Consider the following 15775-nt stretch of genomic DNA (forward strand, 5'->3'; position numbering starts at 1 on the left):
CTTTGCCAATTCTGACTAATGAGTCAGTGCAACGTGACCAGTGCCCAGTACCACTGCCGAACCTGACTAATGAGTCACAGCTTCACAGTTGATACTAGCCCCTTTGCCAAATCTGACTAATTAGTCAGTACCATGCACAAGTAAGCAATGCTATCAATATGTAACATATTCCAGTTATCCAAGAGTAGGGCATTCAGCATGCTTACTAAACAGTTACTAGCATAATCATGATCATGCACAAACTCAGAGACTCAAGCTTTGGCCAATCTCATATTCATCATTCATGGCATGCCCTAATCACATGTTTCTCATGCATCACATGCATCATACTTAATCATTCAGCACGCCTCAATAATAATCATATGCAAATGGGCGGGATTTCCAAGCATTCATTATGCTATCAATGTTTACATTTAAACATCCAACATGCATCAGGAATTGCCATGCATGTCATACTCAATAGCCAACCAACATGCATCATAATAGTCATGCATGTCACATATACACAGGGTGCAGTTTTCTTACCTCAGATTCGAGCTAGAACCAATATAAGAACGACCCTTGAGAACGATCAACCTTTAAGCCCTTAACGGTCACCTAATCATAACCAAATATGGAACACCATCAATAACATGATAATCAAAGGTTCCACACCAATATCTAGCCCTCAAGAGATCAATCCAAACTAATCCAAGTAGTAGGGACACTCCCGAGGCCCATAGCTAAGTTCCCGGGGTCAAAACGAGCAAACGGGGTGAAAACAGGGCAAGGGCTGCGGCCCTAGCACCTTGGGCCGCGGCCCCCAGGGTTCTCTGAGGCAAGGGCCGCGGCACCCTCCATCAAGGGCCGCGGCGCCCAGCAAGCACAAATTCCTGACACCTGCTTCATCGAACTAGGGCCGCGGCGCACAAGAATAGGGCCGCGGCCCCCAACCCTGGGCCATTCCCAAACGTGTTTCAAGCACTCCAAATCCTCCAAAAACATACCCAAACATTCCCCAATCATCAAATCAAAGTTCCCAAGCTTCCCAATACTCCAAAACCCTCAAAATCCAAAGCTCAAACCAACCAAAAACTCAACAATTAACAAAGTCCAATTCTAAGCTTAGAAACTTTAAAAACTTCAAACTTCAAACTTAGATTACCTTCGATTGGGTTGTTTCTCATAAAATCCTTTGGCTAAGAAGCTTCTAATCCTTCCTAGGATCGCTATGCCTCGACCCTCGCTTGATTCTGACTCCCAGAACTCAAGATTCCCTCAAAGAGGCTCAAACGGTAAAATGGACTGTTTTGAGAGAGAACGAGAAGTTTCTAACGTACGTTCTTATCTGTCAAGCCACTTCAAGCTTAAGTAACCTCAAATAAAACCTAGTGCTCGGGGTCCCGAAAACACCCCCGGTGACACTATAGTCAAAACTTCTAGAATTTCACCCTGATCTCAAATATTCCCAATCTATCACCAAATAAACATTTCTATTACCCCAAAATTGACCTCGTTATGACGAAACCGCTAATCCATTATATATGACCGTCTCATGCCGAATAGCTCGAATATATCTCCATAATAATGAAATCTCACTTACAAATTACAATATGCACCCAATTTTCAAATATGCCTTCAACAGGCCAAATTACCAAAATGCCCTTATCATTAACATATGAGCCCATATGCATGCATTCACCATCATATAATAATATAATTCACATCAACATGCATATAATCATTAAATACTATAATAAATCAATTATGGCCCTCCCGGCCTCCTAATCAAGGTCCTAAACCTTATTAGGAAATTTGGGGCATTACAAATGTCATCCACAAAACAGAGATGATTCATCTTTAGTATTACACATCTATCATAAAATTTATATCTAGGCATAGAACCCACTTTGAGCATAATGCGAGACAAATATTCCATACCTAGTACAAAAAGTAATGGCGACATTTGATCACCTTGTCGTAATCCTCGTTTAGATGCAAAGAATCCATGTAATGATCCATTAATCATCAGAGAAAACCTTGGTGTTCTAACACATCACATAATGATATTGATAAACTTCTGACGAAAGTTGAAGGCATTTAGCATCTCTTCAATAAAGTCCCACTCAATGGTATCATAAGCTTTCCTTAAATCCAACTTTATCATACAACTCGGCTTGCAGTTTTTCCTACCGTAATGTCTCACTAAATCTTGGCATATCATAATATTATGTGCTATATATCTCCCATGAACAAATCCCCCTTGATTTTCCGCAATCAAATCAGGTAGTACCTCTCTAAGCCGTGAGCAAATCATCTTGGAGGCTACTTTATATAGTACATTACAACAAGCAATGGGTCTAAAATCGCTTACAGTATCAGGACATACAGATTTAGGGATAAGAGTGATAAAGGTAGCATTGATCTCCTTAAGAAGTTTACCCGAAGAGAGAAAAGATAAAACTGCAGCACTGACCTCCGAGCCAACTAATTGCAAATTATCCTGATAGAAAGAACTATTGAATCCATCTGGACCAGGAGCTTTCATCCCTGGAATGGATGGCTGCCTTAACTTCCTGTGCTGAGAACTCAGTGGACAAGATACTATTATGCACTTCAGTAATAACAAGACCTAAATTCACGATGACCTGCATTACCTTCCTCCTCTGTTGCATATTAGACCCTAATAACCTTTGATAAAAGCCAAGAAAAGCATCCCTTACACCCTCTGGAGTATCTACCCAACTACCAGTTTCAGTTTTGATGGACAAAATTCTATTCTGTATTCTTCTCGCTTTCAAGGAGGCATGGAAAACTTGAGTGTTTTCATCCCCATTAAGTACCCATGTTGATTTAGCTTTTTGAGCCAAAAAAGAGATGTATGCTTTATGAAGATGAGAAAAACGTTCACTATCTAACTACTCTTGCTTCAGTAAACCAGAGTTAAGAGGATCATTAAGCAACGCTCCCTGTGTCTCCAACAACTGAACCTTAAGCTTGCATTTCTGCCTTTTGTAAGTCCTGATATCCTTCTCTGTTAATCTCTAAAAGGACCTGTTTTAACCTCTTCAATTTTGTAACCACCTTAAACATAACAGTTCCATAAACAGGAACCCTCCAAGAAGTACTAACTCGGTCCTTATATGAAGTAGCCTCCTTCCACATACGAAAATAACGAAATGGTTTCTTCCCCAAATCTGTCTCAACATAAAAGGAAATAATAATAGGACTGTGATAACAAATACCTTCAGGAAGGAAATTTGCTTCAGACTCTTGAAATACATCAGTCCACTTCGAGTTAACCATTGCACGATCAATCTTTGAATAAACTCGTTCATCATTCTGCTGCTTGTTATTCCAAGTAAAATAACATCCTAAAAATTTTAGATCCTCCTGCTGACAAGAAATCATACAATCTCGGCATGCTGTGTCTGCCATTTTCCTGACTTTTTTGCCTATTCTCTCGTGTTTATATAGAATCTCATTATAATCTCCTACCACCATCCATGGATCATCAATTTGCAAATCCAACCTTTGAATATCTTGCCACAGCCTTCCCCTTGCTCTTTCATCATTAAAGCCATAGACAAAGGTGATGAAAAATCGACCTTCCCTATTTGGGTTTTGATCCAAACAATGTATTAACTGATTTGTACATTCTCTAATATCAATAGAGTACATGTTTGGATTCCAAGCAACAATTATTCTTCCTTTATCTACCCAAGGATTGTTATTGGTAAAACACCAACCAGAAAATAAACTCGAATACAATACCCCCATGCTTTTATTCTTTACTTTTGTTTCAAGAAGACTAACCAGCCCCATTCGCTTTGAGCTGATCAATTGCTTGATTTCGTAATGCTTGTGCTGACTGATAATCCCTCGAACATTCCAACATAGTATTTTATCCATTACAAATAGAGGGATCTCCCCCCCTCCAGTATTTGGCCTCTGTACCTCCTTTATTACAATTTCCTCAGCCAATGTACGGTACTGATTTGTCACTAGAATAGGACTTGACTTATGCTCCTGCCTTTTAGCACCCTTACTCACTTCCTGAAAACCATCTTCATCAACATTATTCTGCACCGAAACCTCTTTCCTAGTCTGCTTTGGCACCCATTCTTGTTTTACTGGTTGTTTCTTCCTACATAGTTGAGTTTCATGATCAAAACCAGAACAGTGGTGACAAACAATCGGAAGCCATTCATACTCAACTTGGAGCCCAATCTCTTGATCAAATTCATTCAAGAACCCAATGCTAGTTGGAAACTCCTGATCCAAACTAACCTCAATGAGAATTCTAGGATAGCTTAACATATCCCTCCATTTGGTGATATTATCAACTTGAAGTGGCCTTCCTATCTGCCCTACTATCTTAAAAAGAGAGCGTTCACCCCAATATTTGATATCCAAACCTCCCAATTGAATCCAAGTAGGTACTAATGTAATAGCCTCTTTATAAAAATCATCAACAGAGTTCCATGGCTTCATAACCATCGACTTTTTCCCAAAAAATAGATAACCTCCATCAAGAATCCTATCACGAAATTCTAGAGTGTGAAACCTGATAATGAATATTCCATGAGAAAGAACTCCTACCTTATCCACATTCTCTTTCCATAGACGCCTCACAAAGCCATCCATAACACTCATTGGTGGCTTCGATCCAAGTACATAGCACACAATTGAAGGTTGCCAGTAGTTGATCTCCTCAGTTATGTCTTCGAATTCAATCTTAATTCCAAATTTCTTTTCCTTAGTCAGAGGGTTCTCCAATCTAACTGTTGAATCACCTGTCGACATATCAAAACATAGAGGGCGTAGAATCAGAGAAGAATATCTCTCACCTGACTCCAAAGCCTGCATTACACGAGTAGTCGCATTCACCCAATATGCAATGTCTTGTCGAAATTCAGAGGATTGATTTGCAATTGCCTCTGGCTCCTTAGCGCATGTACCCTACCCAACTGATCAGTACCCATTTCCATGTCCTCAGTAACTTCCAACTCTAGCACGCCCAAGATCGCGTCCATCAACCGAGTTTTTATAATCTTATCAGAAGAAGACGGACTAGATTTTTTAGCTTTGCCCTTTGCCTTAGGTCTCCCCACATTCCTAGCTCCCTTTGCCATGGCTCCGACGCAGATCACCGAGAGAGAGAAAACGCGGGAAAATATTTTTCTACTTTACTCTCAAGAAGAAAAATAATGTTGAAAAAGAATTATATTAACATAATAAATTAATTAAAAACTCAAGAATTAAGCAACAATTAGCATAAAAAATGTGGTAAAATAACTCTTTTTTGTAGAGTTATCATGGGCCAGTATTTATGAGATGGATGTATCTGTTTGAAATATATATGAAAAAATTAAAAAACTACGTTAGGAATAAAGCTCGTCCTGAAGGGTCCATAGCTGAAGGATATGTGGTAGATGAGACTTTAACATTTTGTTCCATGTATTTCAAAGGCGTGGAAACCAAATTTAATCGCCTGGATCGAAATGCGAATAAAGTTTATGTTCCAAGACAACTTTCAGTGTTCAATCTCAATGTCACCCACTGAATAAGGGATTTCAAGTGTCTCTTGACGAAAAGACTCGGAACATAGCTGAGTGGTTCATACTGGAGAATTATTCAGAAATTGAAGTCTATATGGAGTAGGTTAATTTAACTATATTTTTTACGTTATTTTTAATGTAACATATTTCAACTGTAATGGTAACACTATGTTAATCAACAACGAACACATTCTTGAGATCAAACAGAGGGATCCATTGGGCGATCATAACCTTTTGCACAAAAAAGGATTTCGTTCCTAGTTTCATGAGAAGGTAATCTATAACTAGGATATTCTTTGTTTTTAGATTGAAATATAAGTTTCTTATTATACTATTTTTTTGCTATATTTAGATACATGACTTTCACCAGCTCGGATCATTGGAGAATGGGGATGAGTTGCTAGCTTTAGGATCTGGGTCTGGTCTTTTGGCGTACTCATATCAAGCATGTATAGTGAATGGAGTTCGATATGTTACACAAAATAGTGGAGTGTGTGTTGCTGGGACAGAAGGTTTTAACTATTATGGACAACTTGAAGAGATATTGGAGGTATCTTATACTGGTATATATTCAGTGGTATTGTTTCGATGTAAATGGTTCAACAAAGACCCAAAAAAAAAGAAAACAATTACTGAAAATAATATCACCAGTATAAATGTGAGCGGTGAATGGTATAAAGATGAACCGTACATACTTGCTAGCCAAGCTAAACAAGTTTTCTATCTCGATGCTGTACTTAGAGGTCGAGCTTAGAAATTGTTGAAGAAGTGAATCATAGGCAAGTTTGGGATATTTCGGACAATTCTGATCAGATTGTTGATATTGATGTTGTACATGACACAAACTCATCCAATTTCATATTGACTGTTGAGCTCAGGGAGTTGGTTGTTCAACAATCTAATCAACCAGCAACATTCATAGGCACCGTCCCTCGACCTTATTCGAATGCTCAAGATACCGATGATTTTATTAATGATTATGAAGAAGAAGAAGTCGAAGACGTAGAAGAAGCTGATGACGAGGATGATTTACTTGTTGACCTTGGTGATGATGATAACACCAATCATATTTCACCAATAGATGTTAATTTGATAAGTGATGAAAATGACTATTGCACTAAGTTATTGTATCTGTTTAAGAAAAACTTTATATTTAAATAATTATATATCTGAAATGTTGAATGATTTGTGGAATTATGGATTTGTTATGTTGTGGATTTGTAATCAGAAATGTTAAATAATAATTTTGTGGTGATTACAACTATATATTCATAAATAATATATATCTGATATTCATACTAACAAACAAATTTGGTCATATTTAGTTTAAAGATGTCAGCAGATGTAGCTTCATACCATGGCAGAGATGGTGGTGGTTAAGATCCACCAAATCCTACTACGTTCCATCTAGTTGTGAGTTAGGTTTTTTAAAATTTATTCTTTATTTATTTCTAATTAGACTTTATTATACAACATACTAAATTATATGATGCACTTATTTAAAACAATACAATAGCTCCACCAAAGAGAAAAGGTCGTGGGCCTGCTACTGGGAAAAATTTAGACGACAGAAGGCAAGAAGTTGGACATCCACTCCCCATAGTGGTTGACCCTATTACGTACAAGGTGATGGGAATGGAAAATGCTGTTTGTGTTCGACTTTTTGGGCACCCAAGTCACATCAGCGTTTCCAGATATTACAAGGATTGGACTAGTGTCCCAAAACGGTATAAGGACAATGCCATTAGTTAAGTAAAGGTAAAATTGCTAGAATTTACTTTAATAATGATTGTATTATAATTCCAGCACGATTAACATGTTTTCTCTTGATTGTAGCACATCTATCAAATAGATGGGTGGCCAAATTATACCACGCTCATTGACAATATCGATGCTGAGATGGCTGAGAGATACCGAGATAGGAAAACTAAGTGGCACGCCCACTTCAAAAAGTTCAAAAAATGACAAGATGATTGGGACAAGGTCCTAAAGAATCCACCCAAAGATGTCAACGCCGATGAATGGAAAAAAATTATGAGTTTTTCAGGAGTCCAGAGTTTATTGCGCGCTCCATGAAGAACAAAATAAATCGAGACCGAATGAAGTACTCTACAACACAAGACACGAAATCATTAGCGACCACTCGTCATGAAAAAGTAAGTGAAAATATTAACTTAATTAAGTTGTATGAATTTATAAGTTCTCTAACATCACTACAAGAAACAACGTTTTTGCCGGCGCAATTCGGAAATGCGCCGGCAAAAACCACTTTCACCGGCGCATTCGGTGAATTGCGCCGGCAAAAGTCATTGTTTTTGCTGGCGCAAAATTGCACCGGCAAATGTTACTTTTGCCGGCACAGCTAGGAATTGCGCCGCAGGGCCGGCCCTGAAAAAAAGTGGGCCTAAGACAGTTTTAATAAATTTGAAAAAAATGGACCCTTTTGTATATGTAATTTTAAATAAAATTAAACTAATATTTAGTAATTTTAAAAAATGGGCCTTGGGTAGGGGTGGGCCCTAGGCACGGGCCTAGCCCGCCTATGCCCAGGCCCGGCCCTGGCGCCGGCAAAAGTTTAACAATATATTATGAAGGGACTTTTGCCGGCGCAATTCACCTAACGCGCCGGCAAAAGTCAGCGTGAAATTAATGTTGTGCACGTTTTCAAGGAGGTAGGTGGCCAGACTTTTGCCGGCGCGTTTCGTTGCGCTGGCAAAAGTCAAAAAATGCGCCGATAAATGTATGCTTATTTAAACGGCGTCGTTTTGAACTAGGGTTTCTCTGATAGACTTTTGCCGGTGCAAAGAAACACGCCGGCAAAAGTCATAACATTATAACTCAGCCGCCCGAGTCTTCTTCTCCATTTTTTTCATTTTCTCAGATTTCTCTCATCTCTTCACCATAACCTCTCTTCTTCAACGGCTCCATCCCTCTCAAGGTAAGGTAAGTTATTTTATTTTTTTGTTTGTTTTGCCAATTAATTTTCCTCTCATTTCTATTTCTTTTTCTCAGTTGTACACATCGCCGACGGGACCACCCCGCCACCACCGGACCACCACACCATCTGCACAGGTATATACTTATAATCTGATATATATATTATATAATCTGATATATATATTATATATTTAAACTAATATATATATTTAAACTAGTATATATATTTATATTTATATATGTTTTTTATGTTTTAAAATGTATATGTTTATATTTATATTTATGTTTTTTTTTTTTTTCTGTTTTGTATTTTTGTATGTATTTATTTATTTTATTTTATTTATTTATTTCTGTTTATATATGATTTAATTTTTGTTTTTTGTTTTTATTTTTTGTTTTAAATTTTAGAAAAAGAGGTATAAGAAAAAATCAAATTTTATGTTGTGCATGATATTATAGTAAAAATCATTACATTAGATGATCTAATATAATCTCATAATTAGAAATTAATTTAATTAGTATTCGATTAATCTTAAGATTATGAGATTAGATTTGGTATTATAATAAGATTAAATTTTAGCAATTAAAAATCAAATTTTAAAATATTTTAGAAATTTTAAGTAAATATGCGTTTATGTTGTGCATGCTCTGGGAATATTCTGTATATTGATCTAGTAATATTATGTATATTTTTGTGTGTAGTTTGCAGGTTTTATAAAATTTTGGGATAGTTTAAAATATAGCTGTTATGCTGCCCAAATTTTGTTAGTCTTAGAAAAATTAACATTAATTACAAAAAATATAGCCGTTAACATTAATTTTTATTTTAATGCTTTATATGTATTTATTTCTCTTAATAAAAACTATATTTAAGTTACTTTTATAATATATATTTTTTGTATTTATTAATTTTTTTTTGTAAAATTAAAAAAAACATATTTGAATATGTTTTTTTTTATTTTAATGTGTTATATGTATTTGTTTAATTTTTCTTGTTAATATTTATTATATTGTATTTTGTGATTTATGTATTTTAGTTAAAGTATGAACTTAAAAAAACCAGATTAATAATGTATGTTTAGATTTTTAAATTGTTTTATATTAAATGTGATATTTTTGTAAATATGTATTTAATAATTTTTTTTTGTATTAATAAAAAAATCAGTTTTGGTATATTTTTTTTGTGGTTAAATATTTGTATATATGTAAATTGATGTATTTGTTAATGTATATATATGTTTTGTATGTTCTGAGAATATTCTGGGTATATATGTGTTTAATTTGTAGGTTTTTTAATTTTTGGGATAGTTTGAAATATTGCCGTTATGCTGCCCAAATTTTGTTAGAGTTAGTAAAATTAATAAAAGTTTAATAATTAATTAAATAAAAATTCATCAAAAAAATAATTTTTAACTATAATTTAAATAAAATAAAATTACCAATCATAATAATTAATAATTAATTTTAGGGTTTATACATTTTTGGACCCTGTGTTTTTTTCCATTACTTGTTTGGACTCTGTGTTTTGACAAATTACTTTTTGGACCCTATGTTTTGTAAAATGGTTAAAATAGAACCCTAAACCCGATTTTGGTCAATGTTTTCTCAACTAAAATCACAAATAATTTACCAAACTAGTAATTTAGAACAAAAATAAAATCATTCTGCTTAAAAGCTGTGTTGTTATATTCAATTTTTTCTTCATCAAAATTGAGTTTAGGGTTCTATTTTAACCATTTTACAAAACATTGAGTCCAAAAAGTAATTTGTCAAAACACAGGGTCCAAACAGGTAATAGGAAAAAACACAAGGTCCAAAAAGGTATAAACCCTTAATTTTAACATTAATATTAGATGTTTTGTAATTGAAAAAGTTAAAAATATAAATGATTTAACAAAATATAATTAAGTAAAATATAAATATAATAAAATTGTTATTGATTAAGTAAATAATCCAATACAAATTGAAGAATTTAATAAAAAATTACAAAATGAAATTAATGTATAATTAAATTAATTTTAAAATAAAAGTAATAAATAAGTAAATGTTAAAGTTGAGTGGTCAAAAGACACGTGGCACTACATGATTTGTCCACATTTTTATTATTCTTAAAATAATTTTCAATTTATTTTTCAATTTAACAAAAAATAAAATTTACATTTTTTTAATAAAAAAATCAAACTTTTTTTCAATTTAAGATTAAGTATGAAAAATACATTTTTTTTAATTTAATTTTTTATTGTTAATATCCTCAAAAATTTTAATTTATTATTATTATTATTAAAATCTTCCTATTTATCATTTTGTCTACTTTTTTTCAATTAAAGATTAAGTAATTTTGTTTAAAATCCAAGCAATAACTTAAGATTAAATATTTTTTTTACTTAATCTTAAATAATTGATTAAAAGCAACAAATTTGATTTTTTTTTTTAAAATGAGAAAAAATTATTTTTTGTTACTTTTAAATAGAAAAACAATAAATTAGATTTTTTAAAAAAAATGAAAAATATAAAATGATTTTTTTTAATGAAAAATTATTTAAAATAATAATAATGTGTACCAATCATGTGGTGCCACGTGTCATTTAAGTGTTAGTAAGTTGTAAGTTTGAGTAATTTAGCCGCAAATATCCCTATAAATAATTATTTTTACCAAAGATAGGATATTATTATCAGTTAGTGATAATTAGGGAGACAAACAGTCATGAAATACTTTGACTATCATTTCCCTCATTTTAAGACAATTATTAATATTTTCTTAATTATTTCGCTTAAAGATGGCGAGCGACAGAAGTTGGATGAGTGCAAGGAATCGTTGGTCTCTGGAGTATAGAAATGGTGTTAAAGAGTTCTTCGATATCGCCAAAAATCAGTTGAACGATCGGGGTTTGGTTCGCTGTCTGTATTGCCCCAAATTTCCTAATAAGGTTTAGGATCTTGATTAGGAGGCCGGGAGGGCCATAATTGATTTATTATGCTATTTAATGATAATATGCATGTTTAGGTGTATTAAATATGCATGTGAACCCATTTGTGATTAATTGAGCGATTTTCATATTTTGGCCATTTCGGGCATTTTTGGCATATATGTGAAATGGGCGTGGTGCTTTGTTATTATTTGGTTATGCCAGGGTTACCCATCACAAGACGATCCTAGGAGGTAAGCTAGTGGGAAAGTCACAACGGGATTTAAGCTTGACTTGGAGTAAGTCCAAGGGGTATTTAGAGCATCACCGGGTTATTGGGTAATGGGAATTAATATTTGGTGATAAATTGAGAGTTAGTAAGATTAGGGGGAAATTCTGGAAGTTTTGACTATAATGTCCCAGGGGGTGTTTTCGAGACCCCGAGCATTATGTTTTATTGGAAGCTACTTAAGCTTGAAGTAATCTTTTAAGAAAATAAAAAGAACGTTCTGTACATTCTCTCTCCCAAAAAGTTTCCTTTTCGTCTCTCGATTGTGTTTTCAAAGATAACTTGAGTTCTAGGACTCAGAATCAAGCGAGGATCGAGGCATAGCAATCCTAAGGAGAATTAGAAGCTTATTAGCCAGAGAATTTAGTTGGAAACAACTCAATCAGAGGTAATTCAAGTTTAAGTTATAAGATTTTAAAAGTTTTAAGCTTGAATTGGATTTTGTGAATCGTTGAGTTTTTAGTTCGTTTGAGCCTTAGGTTTTGGTGGTTTTGGACCATTGGGGAGTTTGGGAACTTTGATTTGATGATTTGGGAATGTTTATACATGTTTTTGGGAGGTTTTAAAAGGTTAAAAATGAAGGAAAATGGCTGCCCAGAAGTTGGGTCGCGGCCTTGTTCTTGGGCGCCGTGGCCCTTGCTTGATGAAGCAGGTGCCTTATTCTGTTCTTGCTGGGCGTCGCGGTGCTTGCCTCTGGTTATGCTGGGGGCCGTGGCTCAAGGTTCCAGGGCCGCGGCTCAGGCAGGCTTTTGAGCCCGTTTGCGTGTTTTAACCCCGGGAACATGGTTTTAGGCCTCGGGATCATTCCTATTACCTGGATTAGTGTGGATTGATGTCTTGGAGGCTAAGTTTTAGTTCAAGGATTGGTTGTAGAACTTGAACTCATTGGATCACCATTTGTGGTTGTGACTAGGTTATCACTAGAGGCTTGGAATCAGGATCGTGCTTGTGGCTCATTTGTTGGTAACCTATGCTTGGACCGAAGGTAAGAAAACTGCACCCCATGTGTGACATGCATGGCCATTATTAATTCATGTTGGATGTTTAAATGTAAACATTGATAGCAAAATGAATGCTTAGAAATCTTGCTCATTTGCATATAATTATTACTGAGGCGTGCTGGATGATTAAGTGTGATGCATGTAATGCACGAGAAACATGTGATTAGGGCATGCCATGAATGATGGATATGAGATTGGTCAGAGCTTGAGTCTCTGTGTTTGTGCATGATCATTATTATGCTCGCAATTGTTAAGTAAGCATGTTGAATGCCCATCTTTGGATGTTTGACATATGATATATGTTTGGTAGCAATGCTTACTTGTGCATGGTACTGACTCATTAGTCAGAATTGGCAAAGGTGTTAGTATCAACTGTGGAGCTGTGATTCATTAGTCAGGTTCGGCAGTGGTACTGGGCACTGATCACAATGCGCTGACTCATTAGTCAGGACAGCCTTAGCGTGTTCCATGCAAGCCAACAAAGATTAGATCTAATCGACAATCTGCATTAGATGACTCAAAGAGCATTAATGCCGGACCGACCTCAAGTTCGATGAATATTATAAGCACTCGTGTGGCTTACCCATCAGTCACTCATTTGTTAATATAGAGACTTACCCATCAGTCTCTCATTTGTTGAAGGCTAGTGGCTTACCCAGCAGCCACTCTTCCATTTGAATTAGTGACCTGCTTGCCAGTCACTCAGTATGGTTTACCAGAACCTCAAGTGATATTCACTCATCTGATCAGAGCGACGAGCTCTGTATGATCATTTTGATCATCATATGCATGGCTTTGGGCGCTGATCCCCGTAGTGACTTGCTTGTTGGTCACTCAGCATGGTTTACCAGAACCTCAAGTGTTGAGACACTCATCTGATTAGGATTGACTTGATAGTCCTCCAATCAGAAGGTCAGGATATCTTATCCTGGACACCCCAGGATTGTTTGAATTCATTTTCATGCTTGAATAAAGCTATGTTTGATAGGCATGCCAGATATGATTTGATATCATGATATGACTGTTCATGAGCATATGAGTTTTCTTGCTGGGCTTCGGCTCACGGGTGCTTTGTGGTGCAGGTAAAGGCATGAGGAAGCTGGACCATCCTTAAGTTGGAGAGCTTAGGTGATGACGTGTACATATGCATCTGCTCGACCAATACTTGGGCGAGGTTTGAAAGAGGAACTAGGGATAAACCCTGTTTTTCCGCTTAGAATGGCCTGTTGTAAATTTTCTCTTGTAATAGACTTTGAAATTATATTTTGGGATCCCAACGTATATAGTAAACGTTCTAATGAAACGTTATATCTTAACCAAATTTTTTAATCCCTAAACCGCTAATCATACTTAGTTACACATTTATGGCCAAATGACTCGATTAATGAGTTTAGCACTGTTTGCAATCTGCACTGTAGCGGTCCCTGGAGTTGGGGCGTTACACTGTCCGTGCAAGAAATGTGGGAATGTTAAGTTCCAGCCTATAAATGCAATTTCGATGCATTTATTCAACAATGACATCATACAATCCTACAAAGTGTGGCATTACCATGGAGAGGCGCTGCCGTCGCCACCAGCTGTGGTACAAGATCATGATAGAGATGAGATAGCGGATATCCTGGAGGATGTATATGCTGAAGATGACGTTCCCACTGGAAACTATAATGATCCTCCCCAAGATGATCCTCAACATCGCGACAAGTATGACAATTTATTTAAGGAGATGTCAAGTGAACTGCACCCGGGTTGCCGAAAGTATTCCGCGTTGAACTTCTTGGTGAAGCTGATGCATCTTAAAGTTATTAACAAGTGCATCAATCATTAATTTGATGGTTTGCTGGAATTGTTAGTCGACACTATGAGGCGAAGGCAAAGTTGCGGAGTATTGGATTGAGATACTATCTTGAAGAAATGAGAATTACTACATGACTGCTTACTATCTCCAAGGGATCCACTAGGTCGGAATAGGGTAAGTTGGGAAAGACAAGTAATAAAATGTTAATTTTATAACAAAAAATAATAGTGATGCACCTAGTGGATGCCTTGGGGATAGCCAATGTATTCATGTACTGCTCCTCATTTTTTTTAAATGTTTGAAAAACATTTTAAAAAAATGAGGAGAAGTACATGACTCCTTACTATCTCCAAGGGATCCACTAGGTTGGAATAGGATAGGTTTGGAAATACCATAATGAAGAAATGTTAATTTTATAACAAAAAACAACAGACATACATAATTTGAATTAGTTAATTAATGAATATTTTAATGTAGAATGGCCGAACCAAGTAATGACACAGGTGGTGGCTCCAAGAGGGGTAGGGGAGCTTATTACGGTGCCAATATCGAGAGAGAGCTGGCCACCAAAAAAGTTAGCCATCTGAAAGTAGAGTTTGATGCATAAACTGGAAAAGCTATTCAAACATACGGCAAGGGGTTCAACAATTCCATGGCTCGTTATTTGCATAACACCGTACCCCCAACTACACTAGCTTGGGAACAAGTAAAACCAGCTGATATCCAAGTTATTCGAAATAGGCTATCTGTAAGCATTTTTTAAACCTTTAATAACTCACTATTAAATATTTTGTCTATCTTCATAATATTTTAACAAATTCCAAATTTAATTGTGATTTTAGTACAAATTCATTTATCCACAAGACAGTCCAGTAATCAACGATGCCATGGTAAGACAAATGCAAAAACATCTGACTGATTGGCGCCACACGATGAAGAAGCATTGGGTAGAGGTTGGAGGAGAGGTGGACAATGAGAGAGCAAATTCAAAACTTGGGTCGATTACTTCTTTTGATTGGGCAATTCTATGTGATTTTTGGGCTTCTGATTCTCAGCAGGTATGCCGTAGATTTTACATAAATTTTTAATTATAAAATTACAATCTAGATTAATGAATATTGTTTTCTGTTTGAAGCGTATATCGAAGAAAAATAAAGAAGCTCGAGCAAAAATGACCATACCAGGAGGACACGGTTCCAAATCCATCGTTGCCCATGTTTATCATCACGTAAATTATAATAACCTATATCCTTACATTTACGAAAATATTATAAATGTCACAATGTTTAAATAATTTGCTTTTTTAG

The 15775-nt window shown here is 35.5% G+C and overlaps 1 protein-coding gene across 1 annotated transcript; it reads right to left on the reverse strand.

Moving 5' to 3' along the window:
* Nucleotides 1-2035: 2035 nt before the first annotated feature.
* Nucleotides 2036-5114, reverse strand: LOC133815631 (uncharacterized). Its single transcript, XM_062248448.1, has 5 exons — nucleotides 4941-5114; nucleotides 3225-4842; nucleotides 3034-3176; nucleotides 2671-2897; nucleotides 2036-2555 (listed from the first exon to the last, which is right to left on the reverse strand). Exons 1-5 carry the CDS (start codon nucleotides 5112-5114, stop codon nucleotides 2036-2038), a joined length of 2682 nt encoding a protein of 893 aa, XP_062104432.1.
* Nucleotides 5115-15775: the final 10661 nt, after the last annotated feature.

The sequence above is a fragment of the Humulus lupulus genome, chromosome 2 (genome assembly GCF_963169125.1).
Source record: "Humulus lupulus chromosome 2, drHumLupu1.1, whole genome shotgun sequence".
In the NCBI taxonomy this organism is placed as follows: Eukaryota; Viridiplantae; Streptophyta; class Magnoliopsida; order Rosales; family Cannabaceae; genus Humulus; species Humulus lupulus.